The following is a 23991-nucleotide window of genomic DNA, read 5'->3' as shown; positions in this document are numbered from 1 at the left end:
ACAGCACAGATTTGAGGGTGTATATATAGTTTTCTGTTCTTGCTTAATGAACAGAAATTAATCACAAACGATTTTCAGCATCAGCAGCTTCATACATTTGCCACTTACATTACACACATAACGTGGCGATAGATGGCAGTATTGTCCTTCACTATTCTTTATAATGATAGTGGCTGGCGTACAATGGGTATGCTGCTGAGGGGATTAGGAAGTAACGCTGTGGTTTTCGCAAGAGCCACTGTGAAATTTTCGCGATGATTAAAAGTGACGTCTTGATAGATAATTAAAGTTGTAATCTTAGGTCAATCAAGACAAATTGCAAACCTAAAAGTCCTTTTTAACGTGGAGATTACCAGTTGTTCGCACCTCCACAGGCGCGCTATCTAAGCGATTTTTAAAACCCGCGCTGTCTGTTCTCATGTTTCAGTACATTCCACCACGAACCTAGACGAATCCGGAGGGACTTTCCTTATGCACTCTAACTCTTTGCAAAAGGTTGGTCCTTGGAGAAGAATATGAACTTGTGGACGCATTAGTTTTCCAGCTTTGTAGGTTCGGAGTTGAAGTTCAACTTAAAGGTAGACAATAAAACGGGCTGCACCAGGGTCCGAAACTTGCAGGGTTTTTTGGGGGGGGTTTTTGTCCCTAAAGCCGTAGTCTGCGTATCCAAATAAAGGAAATCTCACAGAGGAAAGAAAACCTGCAGTGATGAGCAATGAGTGGAGCTCGGGTACCGCACTTTTGATTCACGCGATAGGAATGAAGATGATGTGGCGATAAAGGTCGATCTGAAGTATGAGGAGATAACCGATGTGTACGCACAAACGAGAACACCGTAAACACTTTAAGCAGCTAGAACAGTTACCGGTGCACACGCTCGACGAATATAATGGTAAGGGTGCAGACTTTACTGCCTATTAATTAGCCTACTGCTGTCTTTATAAATTAAATGAGGTTTCTTCTGCAATTTCTTATTTATAGACAGGTATAGACACTGGGTCTTTGCCTTGCAAGTTGGTGCTAATTTAGAGGAGATGTCTGATTTTCAGTATGGTTTCTCACTTATATGCGAACTACACTGCGCCACCTCGAGTTTAATCAGACCTGGATCTACGAAGAACCTTTATGTCTTTTAGGTTTGCAGTAACTGAGAGGTGTCATATTTAATGTAACTAAAATGCTAAACCATTTGTAAAAGTGAATAACATTACATTCCAAGCATTTAGTTGACACTTTTATCCATAGCAACTTACAATTCAGAACACAACTTGAGCAATCAAGGGTTAACAGCCTTATTCAGGGGCCAACAGTGGCAACCTGACTGTGGTGGGGCTTGAACTGGCAACCTTCTCACTACTAGTCAAGAACCTTAACCACTGAGTTACAACTGCCCTGTGGCATTTATGGTATATAGCTGACGTGTTTAACTAAAGTGACCTACAATTATAACTGAACACAATTTGGGCATCTGATGGTCAAAGGCCTTGTTCAGGGGCCCAGCAGTGGCAACTTGAACCAGCAACCTTTGGATAAATAGTCAAGTACCTTGAGCACTGAGCCACCACTGCCCCCATTAGAGACACAACACCACATTAAAGATTTGCTATGGAATACAGCAAGATCTTAAAGCCATACCAAAGTTTTGACTAAAGCACAAAGTCTATTTTCAGGTCACAGCCCAAAAGAAATATTAAGATCATCATCATTTTGGGAGAGTTTTCAAAGCCATTATCTCTGTAAATTATTCTGATGTTCTTTGTGTTGCATTGCTATTGGGAAATTAATCTCTGCACAGCCAAATCCTCAGTGCTGAACACTCTCAGCACTTATTTAAGTCAGGCAGGAAACAAGTAAAGTGTAAGCATAAATTCTTTTATGTAAGAGGTGATTAATTCATGTGTGTTGATTCATTAATGTAAGGGTTGATTCTTTAGTGTAAGAATTAAATTATTAATGTAAGGGTTGATTCTTTAGAGTAAGCGTTTGTTCATGAATGTAAGGGATGATTCTTTAGTGTAAGCATTGATTCATTAACGTAAGGGGTGATTCTTTAGTGTAAGCATTGATTCATTAATGTAAGGGTTGATTTGTTTTGTTGCATGTGTTGTGTGAAGGAAGAAGCCCATAAATCCATCACATCCCTATTCAGTCTCTAGAGAAACAACTGCCATGTTTGTGAAACAAATTTCTCATCACCAATCTCAAGGCTCACTATTTTTTTTTGTGTGTGTGTGTGTGGGGGGGGGGGGTCTGTTCTGAAAGCAGATCTACTTTGTGCACTATTCGCGAGTATGGCTGGTGTCATATTGCAGCCAGATCCTTGAGTGGTGCAGTCCAAACATGCCCATGTTCTACTCCACTGGGAAATCATGCATTATGAATGACCCATGGATGTATTTCTAACCTCCATAAATCTGTCAATCACACGCTCCACCACTGTACGCTGTGAAAACCGATTTATTGGTAAAAGATTTGATATATGGAGAATGATTGCATAATGTCACTTGAGTTACGCCAACTTATCCAGCATGTGTTGTATTTAACAGCATGTTTGCTCAGACAAGTAGAGGCAACTCAAATACGTCAAGGCAATTATTACTGAGACTTACTATCTATGAAGCTGAATGATCATGCAGGGCTCCAGTGCTTCACTGTCTTTAGTGAGATCTTGAGTGGACAGGAGGCAGCCAGTGCAGCAAAGGAATATCCACTGGTAGCTTTTTCATATCTTTGAAATGTCACAGTTTTGGTAAGATGAATATTTTTAGAATATAACTCTGTGATGGGCATCTTGAATTCACTTGCATAAAGAGAAGCATGGGAATGCCCCCTAACCTTTTTTCTTAGAGACCCATTTGCCAGGGCACTGAAAGAACAGTGCCCTTTTCCTGACATCCTGGTCACTGTAAATCACACTTAAGGTGTGGAATACATTACGAAGTGGTGCACAAACAGTCAAAACACTTATAATACATCCATAATTTATATAATACCTTAATAAATAACATATGCCAGTCATAAGTGAACATATATACTCTGATATGGACTACACTGATATGGACTCTTAAGTACCTGCTTTAAAGAATGATATGTGGTGCATCATGTGTCCCTGATTTTAACCAGTTTAAAGTATTTAAATTGTGGTTTAAATCATGTCACAATTACCTGCCCTGTACTATTTTGCTAAGCCTTAAGTATAATTTAAATACTGTTTTTAGTGCTCATGGTCTTGCTAGAATTATCATGGCTTTGTCCTCTGTATTCTGATGTAACCTATAGAGCACTGTAACTATAATTGATTGGTCCATACACTTCTACAGACCTATTACTCTATATGTGCATGTGTGTGTGTATATTTGTTTCTCTGTGTGTGTGTGTGTGTGTGTGTATGTATGTGTGTGTGTGTGTGTGTGTGTGTGTGTGTGTGTGTGTGTGTGTGTGTGTGTGTGTGACGTATTGAATATTGAAAGTCTTTGGTCCTTCTAGCCTAATTAAAACATCTATTGGATGTTTACACTTCCCTCATGAAACCAGCTTGGAAATCAATGCTGGCTGTGGATGTTCAGGACCGGAGTTGGCCCCCGGTGATAGACTTTAACACAGAGGAGAATTTCACAGTAAAGCTCAGAGCAAAGTGGCAATGATAATTCAGTGACAGCAAATAAATCATTGTGTGTTTTGCAGGATCTGGTATGCATGGCATCTTATGTGTATAGAGATACCATAGTGAAGGCATAGAGAGGCTGTAGTCAAGCCTGTCATTAGAGCAGCCATAGTCAGGCCAAACAGGCAATAGGATGAACATTCATAGGCAATGCAAACCGAAGTCTGGAGGAAGTGACTTGCTTTATTTTTTACCCATTCTTAAATTCCTAATTAAACAATGTCTGATTCAATAAATACAGAACTAATTGGAGCATGATAACACAAATGCAAAAGAAATAGTACTTTTATCCTAGAAATGCTTTGAAGGAAAGTATAAAACTGACTTTCCATTTACTGTGTGATTAAAATCTTAAATCCTACCTACTGGCAGCAGAACAAGCACACACACAAACACCCATTTTTTTCTTATTCACATAAACACACACATACACACAAGGGAAAAGTACTGCCTGACACCATTTATTACCATGACTTCACTGTCATGAAACTGTTTTTTGTGTTTTCTGTGTAGTATAGGCTCCATTAACACACAAAAGCACACGCACACACGTACACATACTCTCTCACTCACTCTCTCTCGGTTTTTCACACACACATTTACTGACAATCTGTAGCAGTAAATATATATATATATATATATATATATATATATATATATATATATATATATATATATATATATGGGAATAATCTGGGGTGTGTGTGTGTGTGCGTGTGTGCATGTATGTGTCTGTGTGTGGTGTGGGGATATGTTCCTGATACTCATGACTAAATAAGGAGATAGAGACAATGGGGTTTTTTCTCCAGAAGCACAGAGATAACACAGAGTGTGTAGTGTCATAATTTACTAATTTACTATGCTTATGGCGGTATCAGTTGGCATGGCAACAGTAACAATGGTAGGATGTCAGTGTCTGGAGACTATCATAGAAATACTGGATCTGGACATTTTGTCTTTGGGCAAATAATCTTTGTAGAATTGTGCAAAATGTATCATCCTGCACAATTATCTATCAGACTCATGGTATCTATTATAAGAATTGTAATTAGTTTTTAAAAAATTGCCAACAAGTGTTATTCACGTTTAACTGAATTACTTTTTCAAAACTCTTTAAACAATTAGCACAACATCAGATTATGTGGGAAGAACTGAGAGTCCCAAATTCAGATCTTTCCAAATTCAGGAATTCCTTTCTCACTCAAACTCCCTCTCCAGCAAAGCTCTGTATATCTAAAGCATATTTTCACATTTCACATAGAACAATTCATGTTCAAAGCAGATTTGAAATCTGAACTTGACTGCACTTATTCATATTTCTTTGGATTCAGAATTGTATTAAAATAATTTAAAAATCCACCAATCATAGGTGATTCTCAGTTTAGTTGAAGACCTACCTAGCTGTTTTGCTTTCCACTTTTTTACCATCTAAACAAAAGGGAACATCTCTGGAATGATTTTTCCGTGTAAAAATGAATCTTGCTGGCAGAAAAAAAAAGACTGTCTGGGAGAGGAAGAGGAAGACGCAGTCAAGGTAGAAAGTGTAGTCACAGATTAGGGCTGCTGTCATGTCAAAACTGATGGTCTATCAGTAAGAGGCTGAGTGAGAGTGCAGCTACACCTGCCAGGCTGAACGCCCAATTCTCTTGCCAAGATTTTTAAGCTCAACAGGTAATGTGTACATTCTGCAATGACATCTTGATTTATAAGTTGAGCAAAGGCCCCAAAAACACTATTTTTTCTGCTTTATAGTACACAGGTTGCCTTGCACACAGAAAAGAGGTAGAATTTTTCACAATAGTTGTCATGGACATCACCAACAATGCCTTAAATCTCAAGCTAGAGTGTTGGCAAACAACACTATATACAGAAATATTTAAAGTGTAAGCATATAATTAGCATTAAGCAATGGATACTCAATACACTTTGAGTAGAACTCTGTGTGAAGGAAATCTGCTACCAATAAGTTTCAATTAGTGTATTGTAGAGAGTAATGGAGTTTGAAACAAGTCAAACACTCCATATATGTGCATTTGTGGATGAAGCTGGTTTCAGTATGGACCAATCACACCAGCGATGGAGGACTATGATTGGGAAATGAGCAACAGTGGACATTTCAGACATCCAGAAGTATGCTGGAGAATTTCTGGTTAATTTTTGTAACATATATGATGTACTTTCTATAAAATAAAGAGGTTCAGCTAAGTGTGGATAAAGTGTTCTTGTTGAGAGAACACTAACACTAATCTGTGTTAATATTCAGTCGATTTTAAGGCGTGCATGCAAGTGTTTTGGTCGTTTCAGTGCATTTTGGTTAAGAGAGGTTAACTGCTCGGCTGAGCTGCATATTGGTTAAGAGAACTATATGAAGAGTTGTGAATAAGTGAACTCAGAATTGAGAAATGTTTATAAGCGATTGTGAAAACGAATGAATTAGATTACATTCAGCAAAGCACAGTGTGATGGGTTGTCAGTCGTAAGAGTGACTACTCTGATTTATAGATGTACTGAAAGATAATACAGTGTTTGGTGTAATACAGAAGGAAAACACCTGAATTGGCACTTGACAGCACAGGGTAAAAACAATGTGTCTCTCTGCACCCATAGGACACAGGGACGAATAAGTGAGGAAGAGAGACTGTTCGCTAACATGCGCACATACACACATACACACACAAGGCTGTGGAGACAAATGTCAGAAACATCTGGACATCTAACCAATAGACAGCACTGATGGCACGCTGATGTGGGACAAGGGACAGGAGCAGATGGCTCATTTCTCTCTCTCTCTCTCTCTCTCTCTCTCTCTCTCTCTCTCTCTCTGTCTGCCTCTCTCTCTCTCTCTCTCTCTCTCTGTCTGCCTCTCTCTCTCTCTGTCTGCCTCTCTCTCTCTCTCTCTCTGTCTGCCTCTCTCTCTCTCTCTGTCTGTCTCTCTCTCTCTCTCTGTCTGCCTCTCTCTCTCTCTCTCTCTCTGTCTGCCTCTCTCTCCCCCTCTCTCTCTCTCTGTCTGCCTCTCTCTCTCGCTCTCTCTCTCTGTCTGCCTCTCTCTCTGTCTGCCTCTCTCTCCCTCTCTCTCTCTCTCTGTCTGCCTCTCTCTCCCTCTCTCTCTCGCTCTCTCTCTCTGTCTGCCTCTCTCTCTGTCTGCCTCTCTCTCCCTCTCTCTCTCTCTCTGTCTGCCTCTCTCTCCCTCTCTCTCTCGCTCTCTCTCTCTGTCTGCCTCTCTCTCCCTCTCTCTCTCTGTCTGCCTCTCTCTCTCTGTCTGCCTCTCTCTCTGTCTGCCTCTCTCTCCCTCTCTCTCTCTCTCTGTCTGCCTCTCTCTCCCTCTCTCTCTCGCTCTCTCTCTCTGTCTGCCTCTCTCTCTGTCTGCCTCTCTCTCCCTCTCTCTCTCTCTCTGTCTGCCTCTCTCTCCCTCTCTCTCTCGCTCTCTCTCTCTGTCTGCCTCTCTCTCCCTCTCTCTCTCTGTCTGCCTCTCTCTCTCTGTCTGCTTCTCTCTCTGTCTGTCTGTCTGTCTCTCTCTCTCTCTGTCTGTCTGCCTCTCTCTCCCTCTCTGTCTGCTTCTCTCTGTCTGCCTCTCTCTCCCTCTCTCTCTCTCGCTCTCTCTCTGTCTGCCTCTCTCTCTCTCTGTCGGTCTGCCTCTCTCTCCCTCTCTGTCTGCTTCTCTCTCTCTCTCTCTCTCTCTCTCTCTCTCTCTCTCTCTCTCTCTCTCTCACTCACACACAGTCCTCCATCTTTGCCTTTACTGTTTTCCCTACACCTCTGTGTCTTTCCTTGGAAATCATGCATCATAAAGTCATCGTTCACTATAAGGTCTGTGTATTGGGGTTGTGGGGATGGGGACACAGCTGGCATAGCTGGTCAATGAAGCTGAGCTTGCTGCAAATAGTGAATATGTGTTGTCTTCCAAAAGTCTTTTAGTGTTAGTATTCATGACAGTAGAGATATGCTATTTGAGGACAGTACACAAATGGTATTTGAGGACTTGTGGATCTGTTTTTCACAGTGCTGTACAATAGTGTACTGTACTGCTGATTTGCGCAAGAAGTCACATACACATGTGAGTAACTGCAGATTTGACCTCTGATCCAAACTGATCTGCGGGTCCAAAAAAAGCCATTCTCACTTCTCAAAAGTTCAGAATTCTGATTCATCATAATAGAAAGAGGATAGTAGTGCGTCTGAAGCATAGTCTATCAGAGTATGGGCCTTCTAATCTAATTATAGTTGCGGAGTGTCTTCCTGTCTTAAAGGGAAGGATGATATATACTGGCATGTTCAGTGTCACCCACTGATATTCTAAATAATTTGAGAAGCTTTCTCCCTCTTCCTTTCTCTCTGCAAACACAGTAATAGACAGGATAATTGTATACATGCCTCTCCTATACTGACAGTCCTGTCCCGACAGCTACAGTGGCCTCAAAGCGCATTCTCACCCAATTACTGCCGAACACCAAGTGAGGCTTTGTTCTCTGTTGTCATTAGCACCCACTCATTCTAATCTTTCCTCTCCATTTTGCAAACCAGCGTTCAGTTGCCGGCTGTTGGTTGCCTTTTCCTGTCTTTCTCAAGGCTGAGGGTACTTGCCATAATCATCGTAATGTTTGACATTTCTATAAGTTCTAGTTTAAAGCTAGAGGCAGTGTAATTATGCTGCTCTGTCAGCTTCTCTGAAAGGTCCGATCATTATTGTTGAAATTGGGTCTGACCTCATCTTAATCATCTCCTGGGGGGGGGGGGGGGGGTTACTTGCCTGGCCCTGCTGCCACTTCATTATCCTCTGTGTTTAAAGCAATCAGATCAGCTTCTCTAAAATATTCTCTCAGCTGCTGCTTGTTTGTCTGGTAAGTGGGGAAAGGGTGTAGTAAAATCCATCATATTGCTGTGTTTATGCTTGAGTAAGGATTGCACAGTTTTTACCATTTACATTGGAATATGTATATCAGGGCAAAGAAACAATAGTTACAATGCCCTTTGCTGTTGTAACTCTCAATTTGGTCAGTATATGTTTAGCAGCTGATCAATCTACTGCAGACTCTGCCATGCCACAACTTTAGAGCAAAAGTTATTTTTCCAAAAATAACTAGATCAAGCAATTTTCAGTTTCAGATTTCAAAGACACACTGTCAGTGGGAATGTTAATGTCTTGACATTACATAGCTACACCGTTTGTAATGGTATCAGCTTTAAATAGACATACTATGCAATGCAGCCCTCAGTAAAAGGCTATAGACATAGATGATGAAGAAAGAGCCATCACTTGAACTGCATGTGAAATTCCAAATGTGTAATTCCGCTTTGCCAGAGGTAGAGACAGACCCAGCTGTGCCAAAGAAATTGAGGCAGGGACAGAGGAGGAAGGAAATGACCTGTCTTCCCTCTGCCTTATAAAGCAGGCAGACACAGACTCAGTGCAGCAAAAGGCCTGCCAAGCTCACGGGAATGTGAGTGCATTTCCATTTTCTCAGCTAGGATTAAACTATTTCTTCTTCGGTTTGAGAATATTTACTGTTCTGTGTTTAGCCGGGTAGAACATTTCATTGGAGTTTTCATTTGGGTTAGTAGCCTATCCTGATGTTTATCTCAAGACTCTTGTATCAGATTGCTTTTACAGGAACTTGTATCTAAAGTCTCTTTTCTGTCACTTTAAGTGCTATAGACTATAATGTAATAGAGTGCATTGGGAACTGGTTATTTTTTAGCATAGTGATGCCTATTTGACATTTTTAATGACATTAAAAGGTGTTTAAATTAGCTGTTTTCCATATTACCTCAGGGTGTGTGAGTGTGAGTTCTGCCTTGTTGAATGTTGTGAAACCTTTGCTATGCTAATTGGAGCTCTTTGCATACAGAGAGTGTTAAAGCAGTTTAGTGTAGCACACATGCAAGACTGTTGCCCTGATAAATGGGAACACCAGGTGCTAAACATCAATCTGGCATTCAAAATAGTGCAAAAACGAAAACAAGACACTGAGCTATTGTCTCTTGAAATTTGTATTGTTTTGATCCAGTTTATGGGAGACTGACTTCATAAACTGACCATATATTTAAATACAGTCAATCTTATGCTAAGATATATACAGTCATTATTCTATTAACCTCAGGAACAAGCAAATGTGATCATTATGTGTGCTGAAATAAAATCTCTGTTGACCCTTTTACCCCAACTTCCACCTTCTTTTGTGATTTTATGTCTTGCTTTGTGTCTAATACAAATTTTTTATTGCTATTTTTCACTTTCATAATAATAATGTACAGGCTTCAGTAAACCACTTCGAGGCATATGTCATGTGCAGTGAAGAGTCACTTTGTTTGGTTGGACTGAAGGCCTCGTCTGTGCTTTCAGCTTGCATGTTCCTACTCCCTCTTCCCGTTTCTCTCCAGGCTATCATATCCCACTGATGAATCATTTCTGAGCTGAGCTTGTGTTTTTCAAGAGTGTATGGTTGACCACAAAAACCAAACCTTATCCCAAATGTGGATAGCTTACATCTTCGGTCACCTTAATATTCCAAGCCTTACAGCAAAGCTGTGTAAAACAGGCCAGCCAGCAAGCACGACACTGCTCAGCCTTCAACAGGTCGGGCTCGGCCTGAGCTTCCTCATAGCCAAGAGAAGCTGCACCAGAAGAACTCCAATCCCGTGCTGCTTCAGGCATGACATTCTTCAACCCACAGTATAATGGGAGCCTTTCATAGACGCTATCTGGAAAAGTCATAAACCTTTTCAGCTACAGTTAGTGGATCTTACAGAGTTGGTACATTCCTATCCTCAGGCATCCCTCAAAAGCATAACAATACAGCATATATCAGCATATCACACTCCCTTTTACCTTCAAAGGAAAAGGTTTTATTCAGTGGAGCAGACCAGATTTTATGTGATATGAAAATGTTAAGCAAAAAAACAAAAAAAACAAACAAACAACAAAGTGTTTAATGGGAAAAAGTCTGCAAAGAACAAAATGAATTTCTTTCCTATTTGTGAATATACATTGTTAGAAAATTGTTTCCATGCGTGGCCCTAAATTACTGCTTGCCCGTTGTGAAAAAGTTATATTTGGGGTGGGATAATTAAAGAAAGCCTTTGAGAGAAAAGCTAAACACATGTTTAGGACACTCCCTTTCAAAACACCATTATTCTGACAAGGAATCACATTCCTTTCCAAATGGATTTTTTTTACTTTTCTCTGCCATATTTCCTGACCAGCTTCTCTCTCATTAGCTTGTATTTATATTTTTTAACATAGCCTATTCACTATGATATACAGGCCTAGTAGCAGCACATGAATGTTATTCCTTCTAACACATATAGACCTCTGCTCTATCCCTGCAATTTGAGCAGCTTTTTAACTGCATAGAGTTTACTGAAGATTTGTTGTCTGTATTTTTTTAATCAGCATTGTTTCTGTGCTCTGTGTGGCAGAGTCTAAGACCAGGGCTGAAGCTGAGAGTGAAGCGGCGCTACATTGTGGCTTTTCTTTCTCTCCTCACCGTGTCAGCAGTGATGATCAACACACGTTCACCCTCCCCCTCAGAGGAGAGGAGCGTTCCCCCTAAGGGGCCTCAGCATAAGCAAGCCACTGGGCTAAAAGTGACGGATTCCATCCTACCTCTCCACCGGCTCCCTCCACATGGCCGTAGCGGAGCCTGGAAGCTTTCGGAAATGAAAGATCCAGCCAAGCCCCTACCACTGGAGGGCCGCCACCACCAGCACAGAGGCAACAAGGTTCAAGAAAGGGTCCAACGAGCCATCCAAAAGCACCTGAAAAACAATGTGAAGAGGACGTTCACAAAACCGAAGCAAGGGGTTTATCTAGGCAAAAACAAGCACTTGCCCCAGATGTTCAAAGCCAGTGCTAAGGGAAGGCAGAACAACAAACAAGGCAATGGCAAAGTCTTAAGTAATGACATTCATCATCTTCTCTCCAGTCATGTGCAAACCGTACTGCAGTCTGCCAGCATGCAGAGTCTCCAGCCAGACATGAGACCATGCAGGCACAAATGCAGTCCAGATGGGCCCAAGCCAGAGAGGCTGCTAGGGAAGGCTGGTGCACAGCAGCCTCTGGAGCTTAAGCATGCCTCAGGAGAAACCAATATACATGAAAGGAAAGCAGAACCCGCCAAGAAGGAGAGGCACCACTTCACAAGCAAAAATATCAACATCGTGTCTGGGGCGGAGGCTGATGGGAGGGACTTCATGACTGGTTGGTGTGAAACACTACATGATAAGAATTTCCGTGAGAACTGGAGGCAGACTAGGGCTGAATCTCTGCCCTGGTTTAGTAGAGATGATGTGGAGAAGATGGATATGCTTGCCACAGGCACTGTGCTGAGTAAAGCTAGACTTCCTGGCCATGGGCAAGTGCTTCAAGTGGGACTTGGTAGTTGCAGTGACTGTGCTCTTCCACTAGGGGGGAACCATAGCAGGCTCTGCGAGACTGGAAACTGTGCCCTGATCAAACGCACCAGTGACTGGTTTGAAGTACTTGCATTCCACCTGGACAGGGTTCTTGGTCTTAATAGGAGTCTTCCAGCCGTTCTAAGGACCTTCCATAGTGATCTCCTCCCATACAAGTATACCAGTGGCTCTCTCAGACCTGTAGTGTGGTGGGACCCAGACATTCAGCATCTAGCTGATGATGATAATGACCAGAAATCTTTCAGCCTCACATGGCCTCAGTATCAGACTCTACTAAAGACCAGGTGTGGGATACAGATGCCTCTGAACTCCTCTGCGTGTGTAGGGGTACACCATTCGGAGTGGGGACGGCTAGCGCTGTTTGACTTTCTGCTACAGGTGAGGGGTTCGGTTAAGGCCATACTGATTTTCTGAAATACAATTTTAATATCATTTTATGCTGAGCATTACATCAAACAAAATTTAAGGATGTCATATTTAACATCACATAAAGTAGATTGATGTTAAAATTTGCAACAAATGTACAGCAAAAAGAGGCATCAAAAAAGATGAAAACCCTTATAAAAATGTGTTGTACACATACATTTTAAAGTCTGATTTGAATTCTGGTTAACAGATTTATGTTTCACAATGTGAAATGTTGTTTCTGCCAAGTAAACAGTGAGCTGCCAAGAGCAATGTCATGCAAAAGACTGTGAATAATGATTTCATCAGCATTGTTTATTTTTCAGAAAATAGGACACCCTTACATTGTTCTGTATAATGCTTTAGCTGGTGTTATGACTCACATTTTCTACCAACAGCAAAATGTGGATTTTCTGATCCAGGGTGAAGTAGAAGCACTTGGTCACAGAGTTCATGACTCTGTCTGCGACATGGATGACTGTAATTGGGTAGCTAATTCGACATTGAATCACAGCCAGGTTTTTAACAGTCAAGTGCCGCAGTTTATTAAATGTATAACTTAGTAGCAAGACTATATGTAATTAATTGGTTTAATTATCCTCTGTGCAAGACACTATCTAGGATATGCTTAGTGTTTGTGTCAAAATGAAAGTGTTATAATTAGATTTAAAGGTGTCTGTAATGCACCGCAGGGCATTAGAGGACACAGCTTCCCTTTATTTTCCTCTTCCTGTTAACTGACACTCATTCCCTAAAGAAAGACTCCACAAAGTAATTTTTCAGAAATTAGAGCAAGGGTTACCATGGTGACATAAGATGACATGATCATGTGAGCATAGATTTCTCTGGTACATGAAGAGTGAAATGGAGCTGATGAAGAAAAGGCTGAGGGTGACATACAAATTAGCTCCATGGATGATTTATCAGTCTGTTATATATAAAGCAGTGTTCTGTTAGGGGGTTTAAGATTAAAATGTTGTGTACACTCTGTCATGAGGCATGCCAAAATACGCAACAGAGTCAAATTCGGTTGTAATAGCAAAAACAAATCATAGTACTTGTTAATTATGTTGAAAACATCTTACAGTGGTGTTCTTTAGTTTGAAGTATCTGGTCCTTGTACTCTCAACTATGTTATGTAAAAATAAAAAATCCATTTGATTTGTTGAAACTTCGCACACAGTCAAATGAAGCCAATTTAACTACAAAAGAATCCAATTCAGACTTGTGTTGAGCTCTGTGTACATGAACATATATATGTGTGTGTGTGTGTGTGTGTGTGTGTGTGTGTGTGTGTGTGTGTGATATGAGATTTGTGTGCCCATGGATAGCCCATGAATAAAACATAAGGATACACAAAGAGAAAAGTCAATAAGTGTAACCTAGCCAACAGCTAATAGCATGGTATTGATCTGATGAAATTGCTGAGTGGGACCCGTGAACACTTGTTCCCAACTCCTCATTTAACAGCTCTGATGGCACTGAGGTGCAACTTAACACTCATCAGCGTGGAACAGCGTGAAGGACACTCTCATGGCCTGTCACCACAGGAACAGGACACCTTCTCTGTGCTGCCCTGATCTGTGAATAAGAACTTGCAGGAGCATGGTCCTCTTTCACATGAATCTTTTGAGAGTCCAACTGCTAGAGAAGTTATATTGCCAATGCACATAACATGCACACTGAGTTTCCTGTTCTTGCATATAATGTGGGAATGAGTGGGTCTTACATTTCGATGCATAAGTGTGTGTGTATGTATGTGTGTGTGTTTGTGTGTGTAACCATGGAATCATACAGGTTAACATAAGTGCATGTGAATGTGCTAAGCTTTATGTAGGTACATGGACAAGAAAAGACTGTAGTGATGAAAGCTTGCATTGCAGAATCCTCCACAGGGAAAATGCTATGAGTTATTCATGATGGTTCATTGGCAGTGCTGCTGTTAAAAGCATGTAAGTGAATCCAGTGATTATCTCTAACCTGGCATTAAGCACAGAGACGGTGAGTTTCAGTCTGTTGTGGTAGACAAACCTGTTCAGCATACTATGTGCCACACATACTGAGGTGTGAGCACAGAAGCTGCCACACTCTGTATAGACACTCTGTGTGCCGAAAGATAAATACTGTCCAACTCTGTAATTTTATCTTATCTAATGACTTGATTTGTCATCTGTCCTCATAATATCCCATATTAGAATGTATCTTCTGTGACCTATACACTTCTCAGACCTTTTAGCACAAAATTGGTGTGGCGTCTGCTTCATAAGGCAGCCTTTAGGAGCTGTGTGTAATGTAGCAGGGGTGTGTGAGAGTCGAAGTGCAAGGAGGAGTGTTAACTCAGACATGCCTGCTAAAACACACACCTCGAGCTCACGATAGCAACTCTCCACAGCCTGAGCGTCACATCCAAGATACTGACCACACAGGAGTAAACAGTACTCTGAACAAACCGCAACATGGTACTATTAAAGAGTTTATGCTACGTAAATAAATGAAACAGTGTTGATGAGGGTGATTATTATTATTAGCATTCTTGTTGTTTTTGTTGTTGTTCTTAATCCTTTAAATCATGTATAGGATTATTTATCATCATACGTTCATAGATGTTTCATGTAATTGGATAAAGTTACCGTTATAGAAATGGAAAGGATACAGGATACACACATACATACATTTATATATATATATATATATATATGCACATGCATCCCTCCTCCACATCTCTGCTCCTCCCCAGGTCCACGACAGACTTGACCGGTACTGCTGTGGGTTCCATCCTGACCCTGCTGACCTGTGTGTGGAGAACCTTCTCAATGTCCAATGTTCAAACCCCCAGCATTTAATGTTGGTGCATATTTTGGTAATGTCATTTTAACCTTGAGAGCACCTAAATTAACCTAAATAATGTACTGCATCATAGTTAATATCACATTTTAACAAACATTTTTATTCCTGTTTTCCTTTGATCTTGTTTCTTTGAGCTTGTTGTTGTTGTTTGGTTTTTTTTGGTGATTTGCTCTGTAATGTTATTTGCAACCTGATGATAAGCATGCATTTCCACACTGAAGATACTTCAACAGTGTCCTTGAGCTGTTTAGTCCCAAAGTGGCTTGTGTATGAAGTCTGTTTCACTTCCTTTCAGAGGACACATGCATAAATGATGACACAGTGGCTTCAGTGAAACATAACTCTATTGCACTTTTTTATCTCCAGATACATATAGAAATATTGACTTGCCTGGGGATAACAGATGACCCTTGATACTAGCAGAATCTGTTGCAATTGCAATGAAACAAAATTCATGATTTATCTGAACTGAAGCACAGCAGACAGACATTTCTGTTTCTTATTGTCTCTCCCTCTTTGACCACTACTAAAGTTTATGACCTGGATCATTTGAAAGGTTACTTGCCATTTTACATCTTATGAGACACCCTCGCATTTTTAAAAATGATTGATCATCTTGGACACCATCATTATAAAATTGTCATTCCAGGACAGTAAGAATTGAATGGTGAATCTTTATAAGGGGGGATGAATGTGCTTTCGTTTGATAACCACTGTCCCACAGTAGAAACAACACTGCTACGTGTTGTGATTTGTGGGAGTTCTGCTTTCCACATATGCTGTAGTACTGCAGTACAAGATACTGTAGCAGTATACTACATGACTACAGGACGTTCAATCCCCTTGTTATGTATCGGTCAAAAGCCTTCTGCATGCTGTGGGCCAGCTGGAGCAGCAAGGATCTTATGAGCTTATATTAACCTTTTAAACACCAGGGCTTCATTTACGTGCTGGTTTTGAAAACCATTGTCCATGGTGTTATACTCTGTTCTTTTGCTATAAGATTTACCAAAGGGTCATGTTTATGTTTTTATTGTTTCTGTTACTATTATGTTACTACTGCAATTATTGTATTGCCTACCTAGTTAGGGTACTTGTTGCAGTTTCTTGCGCACAAATGTACTGCAGTTATTTCATTATATTTCATTATTTCATTTCATTACCTTTTCTCTCCTCCTCAATGTCTCTGCAGGTTCGCAGGGCTGATCCCTCCAGACTGGTGTTTATAGATAATGCAGGCAGACCTCGTCACCCACAGGACGACCTTAACTTCAGGCTGCTTGAAGGCATTGATGAGTAAGTACTGATCATGAAAGATCAAGGTTTTTGAAAAGTTGATATATGTGGGGAACTGTATCCACATATATATAGCCACTGTGCATTAAGGCGAGGGCTCATGTTTACAGGACATCCACAAATAATCATACATCAATAACTATACATCAATGATGTAAAATCAAAATCTATTCCTGACCTTGAAATTGGAGTACATTGAATTACTGTATGCTGGTATTACTAATATTATATTAGTACTAATATTAGTGCAGGACATTAAAAAGCCCTAACAGTGAGAGCCTGCCCTGAGAACAGAGCACTCTGTGATTGGCAGGTTCCCGGCAAGGGCGTTGCAGGTGCTCCGCTCAGGCTGCCTGGAGCAGTTGCTCCTGCACTCCCTCTCTGCGGATAAGGCACTGTGGGAAAGCAGAGGAGGTGCAGCAGGCCTCCGGACCACCATCCACAACCTACAGCATAGAGCCAACGCCCTGCTGCAGCACATCCGTGGGAAGAGTGGAGAGCAGGAGTAGACAGAGGCCCATAAAACTGTACTGCCAAAAAACAGAACTGCTTTATTTAGACCAAAAGTAAAGTAGTTCACATCTGCAAATGGTGATTCTTTGTATAGCATTCTGAGAATGAGTTATGGTATCTGCAGCCTTTACTGTTGCATCATATCCATGAGAATGCACCAAGTGCTACCTTTGATTTGCCAATTTATGAGGAAAAACTAATAGGGAGTCTAATAGGGAGCTGTGCTATAGAAATGAGGTTTATTGCTCATAGCTGCCTACCGCCTTGTCCAGTGCCCTACAAAAAAAAAAAAGAAAAAGAATGAAGAGAGGGATCCCAGTATGTTTCTTAACAAACCTTCTAGTTTTCTGCTGCTGAGTATCCAAGAGCAGAGAGTGCATGGGAAAGGTCAGCACAGAGCTGCAAGAGGCAGGGATCGGTGTGCGGGGATGAGATGGGAAGGAGCCGGAGATATTTTCCTGGGAAGGTTGTACTGGGAAACTGTGGGGTGGTGCACAGGAGGAAAAGCACAGCTAAAGACAGAAGCTGTGTTGTGGCACCATGCGCTCTCTTTCTCTCACACACACACACACACACGAAACATTGGTTGTTTCTCTTCATATTCAACGTTTGAGAAAAGCTTTGATATAACTCTAATTCAGCAATGATATTGTCTTCAGGCAAAATGCAGTGCATAATAAACAATCTGTACTTTATATGGTCTTGTCACTTGCGTTGTTTAATGACACACTGGAGGAAGATTCCCATCATGAAAAATGAAAGCAAAAAAGTCCCCCTGTCTCCCATGTGCATAACCCACAGCCCAAAACACAAACATGTGCTACTACTTCCTTTTAAATCAAAATAACAGTTTATCAGAAAGGGTGTGTGTGTCTGCCATTTCACATCTGGAGCTACCCTGTATGGAAATTAGACACATCACCCCAGCATAAAATCAGGTGAACGAGTTTTCCGTGGATCAGTTTCAGTGTGAATCCACAATAAAATGGCAAAATCGAGCGATCTGAGCAACTTCGTGTGAGGCATGGTCATCGGAGCTAGAAGCCATGGGCAATATTTCAGAAACAATGCACCATGTTACAATGGTCGAATAGCCATGGATTAGTTCCAGAAACATGACAGTGCGTTTTCCTTGTTTCCCTGACTTTCTCAGTCCCCAGATCTTAATCCTATCGAGCGCCTCTGGGACGGGATAGAATGGGATGTTCTATTTCAACACCTAGTAGAATCTATGCCATGGACAAATTGCTGTGGTTCTGAAGGCCAAAGGAGGTCCAATGCACTACTAGATGGGTGTCTCTCTACTAAAGTGGCCATTCGGGGTATAAACACAGTGGGTGATCATATCCGTTTTTCTCACACTTGGGCCTTGTACCAGAGGCCTGAAACTTCCTAGCTTTGTGCTCTTTTAGATTGTTCATAGATTGATATTGTCAGCTGGGATCTGTTGCATCCACTACTCCAGCAGAGGGACCTGAAGTGCTTCTTTCACCACTGGAACAACTTTGGTGTTTTCTTCTTTGAATCTCAGGTATTTTTCCAACATTTCCAACATATTCCTTCCTTGGGATGTTTCCATCATTTGGGGCAGTTTTCTTTCCTGCATCTTGTCCACTACGACAGTATCTGGTTGGTCCACCACTACTTAATTATCTATTTGTGTCTGGAGGTCCACAGGATCTCATCCTTGTTTTTCTTTACCACTCTCTGTGCTTCTACCTATTTGGAAGGGGTGTTCGACTCATTTGCTTTGCATATGTTCCTGTATATGATCCCTGTCACTTGATCATGTCTCTCAGTGTTTGCCTTCCCTGCCAGTATCTTACATCCTGTTGATAGGTGCTAGATTGTCTCAAATTTAGATTGAGCACTTTTTTGGGTTTTGTCTAAGGTAATACAACCCTGCATTAGTTGATCTAGTGCTGAGTTAGTGCCTCTGTGCTGTCCTTGAGTCCCGCCTTTTCCAGCCATTGGTAGGATTGTGTTCCATCAGCTTCTGTTAGTGGCACATTATATAGGGGGGCTGATGCCATGGTACCTCCTTTGCTGCCATGGTGACCAGATCCCCATTTTGTCTGAGGCTCTCCCTCATCAGCTCATCCTTAGGGACATTGTGTGGACATTCAAGTATGTTTTGTGTCTCACCTTGAGCTGTGTATTTGGAAAACAGTGACTCAGACTTCGCTAAAGATGGGCTGGAAAAAAGTATCAAATAAAAATCAAAGCGAATTTGTGACGTTGCAAGCAGGGGCAACGCACGAGTAGTAGAAAGAAAACATTTTGAGAAAACAAAACAAGGATGCTAACGAAGCAGAAGAAAATGTTAATGAATGTTGGTAAATGGCTTGGCATAGAGGCTAATGTGAAGCGCTGGACCTCAGCTCCTGTGGGGTTTAAATAGGACAAAGGTGATTTTAGAACAGGTGTGTGTAATGATCAGTAATCTGGTGATTGAAAGCATGGAAGGTATCGGGATTTGTGATTGGTGAGTGGTGTAGTGTTTTGACAGGGTGTCAGCCGGGGAGTCACTGTGATATTATTATGATTTTTAATGTTACATTTTGTCATTGTTAAAAAAGTTGGAAAACCCAATTAAAACAGTGTATATAACTGCATTAATGACAATTTTGTAATCATTTGGTCATAAATACAATAGTTTAATATGGTTTGAATGGTCACACAGAAACAAATGATCTATTGGTGTTCATTACACATCTTGTTTTAGTTAGGCCTGCCATCATGTAATTCCACATGTGATCACATATATGGATTTTAGTAATTGGATTCCTTAAAACTGTAGTCACAGAGAGTTGCACGAATGATTGAAATTATGTGGGGGGGTGGTGTGCGTGAGAGAGAGAGAGAGAGAGAGAGAGAGAGAGAGAGAGAGAGAGAGAGAGAACAGAGAGAGTATAGAGAGATGGAGGGAGCGGGAGAGCTTGGTTTGTTTTACTTTCTTCTATAAATGGATCTTTTGGCAAGTAACCATATCATGGGCTTTTGCTTTTAAGCAAAACCACACTTGGCAAATCTGAGCCAAACCTGAATTAAACTGGAAAACAGACTGAATTTTTTTCAGTCTGGTTCACTATGTGCTGAGGGTTTCCAGGTTATTTTTATCATCAGTGACGTGACAGCTGGCTGTCATATATTGTTTATAGAACTACTAAAATGATTCCTTGCGGGTTTTATGGTCTGGTTTACAGACCTGTAACAATTGTACTTTGATTGTTACTAGAGTCACTGCAACAATCCCATGACAAAATAGATTTCAGGGCAAATAGTAGCAGTGCTTATTATACAGATATCGATAAGTATAGAAAAATGGTACATGGTTTTTCCTTTACTTATCATATGCAGGAATTATTTTTCCCTGCCATATATTTTGCTAAAAAGAAACCACAGATGACTTGCAATATAAGGAACCTTTGAAGAGTATGAGAAGACGGTAAAGATGCAGAAAATTCCATTGGAAACACAGTTGGAAATGAAATATAGCCAGTGCACAGCAGGCTGATAGAGACGTGGCATGATTTACGCCATGGAAAGAATGAACTACTCCTGTGTGTATGGCAGGCCTGTAGACCCAACCAAATCCTGACTGCCTGAAATGAGTCACTGCACTGATATCTGTTGTGTTGATGTTATTTAAATCCTCCAATAATCTAGTTAGACCGTAGACTACACACAACTAAACACATATACAACGAAATAATATTTTTCTGGAGAGGAGGAATTCCATTCCCAGAATGGGCCTAGTGCTCCTAGTACAGTGTGCTGAAGAGGTAATGCTAATATGTGCAAAATGATTTTCATCCACTACAAAGGAACAATGCTTACAAAAACCAATAATTGACAAGAATAACACTTGAATTTAATATTCTTAATAATATTAGCATACAGGCTAAATATGTTGGGAACTACAAGGAATTGGGACATTGCATTAGTATTGCCTACTACTGCCCCCAATACCATTAACATTTTAGCTGACACTTTCAGAGCAAAGCTATCAATAGGATTGATATCTGTATTGATTTTGCTGCAGCTTCCTTTGGCCTCTTCTAAAGCCATATGGAGTCTTATTGTAGAAGAGCAGTCATGAAAACTGACTACTCTCAGCAGATAGCTGAGCCCTGATGTGTATCCTCTTTAATTGCATTAATTAAGTGTTAACCAATTGTTAATTACACATGAAGGTCAATTAATCTTCAGTCCACTGAGACTCTAAGATAAAATGTGAAAAGTTTTCTACTCCTTACCCACAAAGGCCAGGCACGAATGCTCCTTGAAACACTGATTTATTTATTTATTCATTTATTTTTGTATTCTAATATGGCTACACAGCTTTAAAGAAATGTTTTCCAGTGTGCTGCTGCAGTGATGCTAATGACTGAGTCCTTAAGGTCCTCACCTTGGCTTGTTGCCATGACAATGTGTGGTACGCTGGAGGCTTGCTTTCAGCTCCGCTGTGGTGATGGACAGCTCCCACTCGAAGCTGCGTTGTCCCACGTGGGCGTCAGCGCTTCACCTGGGAGAGGCCATGCTTCACCTGCCCTCTCGCCCACTCCACTCCGCTGGGGCTTCAGTGCATTCAGCTCTCCTGCGTCAAAGGTCTGAACCTGGGTTATGTTGCCTTAAAAGCACAATCAGCACCAGGCTGGATATGAGAATTGTTATCCTGTAAAACATCATACCAGCACATTTTCAAGCCAATCACAGAAATGAGTTCTTCCATGTTCATTTTACTGCAGTGTTAAAATTGTGAATATTAGACAGTAATATTCAAGTAAAGAATAAAAGAGTTGTAAAAAAAAAAATCAATAATGGAGTGCTTTCTTCTGGACAGACACTGTCTTAGAAGTGCAAACCCACTTGAATTTGAGTTGAATGTGTGAAGGAGCTTGAGTGAAAGAGTCGATAAGACATAATCCTGACTTCAAACACAGAGAGCTTAACCCCTCACCCTTCTTATCGCAGAGATATTTTTGCAAACATTAAGGTGACTAAATGACTCAGAGATCTCTTAGAAGAAAGAGAGTACTCCTGTCAATGTAATATGAAGGCAAAGAATATTCTTTATATGCTAAGTCATGGCAATCTTCCACTTAAAGTCTAATGCAAAGACAAAATCTATTTAGAGTTTCAGTTTCACATTCCTTGTGTTTGAAAAGGCCGTATAGATCTCACAGCTCATTAGTAGTTATTAGATATAACTAGCACTCAGTATGACTGAAATAGATTATGCTCCCAAATGGTTTAAGGTCAGGCAAGCTGTCTTAATTTACAGATATATGTTGTATAGAAGATGCAAACACAAAATAATTTTTGAATTATTATTTTTGCATAAACCAGCTGGCTACTCAACATTAACCCATTTTTAGCTAATACGTTCTATGGCTAATCAATAAATAATCTGAAAAGTTCAACAAACACTCAGAGCAAGATGTCTACCAGATGGCAGACTGGTGGACAGGTCGTGTGCCAGGTGTGTGCAGTCCATCGTGATTTTGTGAGACTTCCTCAGGCATTGTGGCTGGTAGATGCCCTGTAAGGCTGGCAGTTTGGTGCCTGTGATGAGCACAACTCCTCTCTGTAGTTTCTCAAGGGCCGTACTTTCACAGGTGAAGCCGCTGCCATGCAGTTAAACAGTTACGCAGCCGGTCAGGATGCTCTCTATGGTACATGTTTAGAAGGCGGTGGGGATGTTAGGGTAAGCTGATCTTCTTCAACTTCCACAGGAAGTAGACTCACTGCTTATACTTATACATATGTGTGTTATATACATGAGAGGCTTGTGAGGAAGAGTCCAATATTATGTTCTTTAATAGTTTAAGTAGAACTGATGTGAAATACACAAAATGACTCAAATAAGAAGCATGCTAATGCAGCATTGCATATAAAGAGTTGTACATTTAAAAGAGAATTTTAAATTTAGAATAAAGAGATTTGGAGGATCTTCAGGCATGCACATACTGCCCCCCTCCTTTTGCCTTTGTCTGCTGGAGGCTAGCACATGCTCATAGATTATACACAGCAACAAAAACAATCACAAGGTTCTACGAAAGCCACTTCAACTTCTGGGTCACCTGGAAATGAAAAGGAAGCATTGATGGAGCAGTACAAATGGGAGTGAGTATATAACAGCTACACCATGCAGCTGCGCTCATTAACTACTGACTATCTACTGACATCTGTGTCTGAATCAGAGCATACACCAGATACCTGCCACAGCAGTATCATCCAAATGCTGCCCATTCAGATAGACAGCTAAAGGAAAGGATGGTTGCTGCTTTGAGGCAATACGTTAGAGGAAGGATTGGGAGAGGAAACACATTTATAAAATCGTTTAAGAAACTTAAAACTCTGTGAGGCTTATTCACAATTGCTCAGTCAAGGATTAGTGGAAAGGTTAAGTGGATTTTGTGGGTCAGTGGAATAAAAACACACAAGTAGAACAATAACTGTTTCTCAAACTGTTCATCTGTTTGCAGTAAACTGAAGAGTATATTTTTCTGACCCAATATAACATGTTCCAGAAGCATCAGGCTCATATAATCCTTCATTTTGAAACCAAAAAATGAAACCATTTTGAAAGTCAAAAAACATATAACCTAACCTGTTAAAACTACTGCCACTGGTCCTTATCAAATTCTTCCCAGCGTATTAAGCAATTTCACTCAAATGATAGCATAGCAACTGGCACAGATTTCTAAAGCACTGATTGACTAGGTGGGTCCAAGGGAGTGGAAAATAGATCAGTTGATGCTCATTTAAAATGCTGGTGATCATTTAATGGTTGCATATTACCAACCAGTGTTTATTTCATGTTCTGTTTCCAAAGTAATAAGACAAAC

General features: G+C 40.7%; 1 protein-coding gene across 1 annotated transcript; it reads left to right on the top strand.

The window, feature by feature from the left end:
* Nucleotides 1-716: 716 nt before the first annotated feature.
* gask1a (golgi associated kinase 1A) lies at nucleotides 717-17832 on the top strand. The gene is made up of 5 exons (XM_027015414.2): nucleotides 717-892; nucleotides 11081-12454; nucleotides 15219-15341; nucleotides 16521-16624; nucleotides 16938-17832. The coding sequence occupies exons 1-5, from the start codon at nucleotides 890-892 to the stop codon at nucleotides 17131-17133; spliced, it is 1800 nt and encodes a 599-aa protein (XP_026871215.2). The 5' UTR covers nucleotides 717-889; the 3' UTR covers nucleotides 17134-17832.
* Nucleotides 17833-23991: the final 6159 nt, after the last annotated feature.

This window comes from Electrophorus electricus, chromosome 10, assembly GCF_013358815.1.
Source record: "Electrophorus electricus isolate fEleEle1 chromosome 10, fEleEle1.pri, whole genome shotgun sequence".
Classification (NCBI taxonomy): domain Eukaryota; kingdom Metazoa; phylum Chordata; class Actinopteri; order Gymnotiformes; family Gymnotidae; genus Electrophorus; species Electrophorus electricus.
Note: the sequence above shows the minus strand (reverse complement) of the source record. Positions and strands in the feature narration are given on the sequence as shown.

Bases quoted from the DNA above. Each gene is read 5' to 3' on its own strand.
- gask1a (XM_027015414.2), top strand. The intron at 12,455-15,218 runs GTGAGGGGTTCG...GCTCCTCCCCAG, and splicing joins TGTTTGACTTTCTGCTACAG to GTCCACGACAGACTTGACCG. The intron at 15,342-16,520 runs GTAATGTCATTT...ATGTCTCTGCAG, and splicing joins TAATGTTGGTGCATATTTTG to GTTCGCAGGGCTGATCCCTC.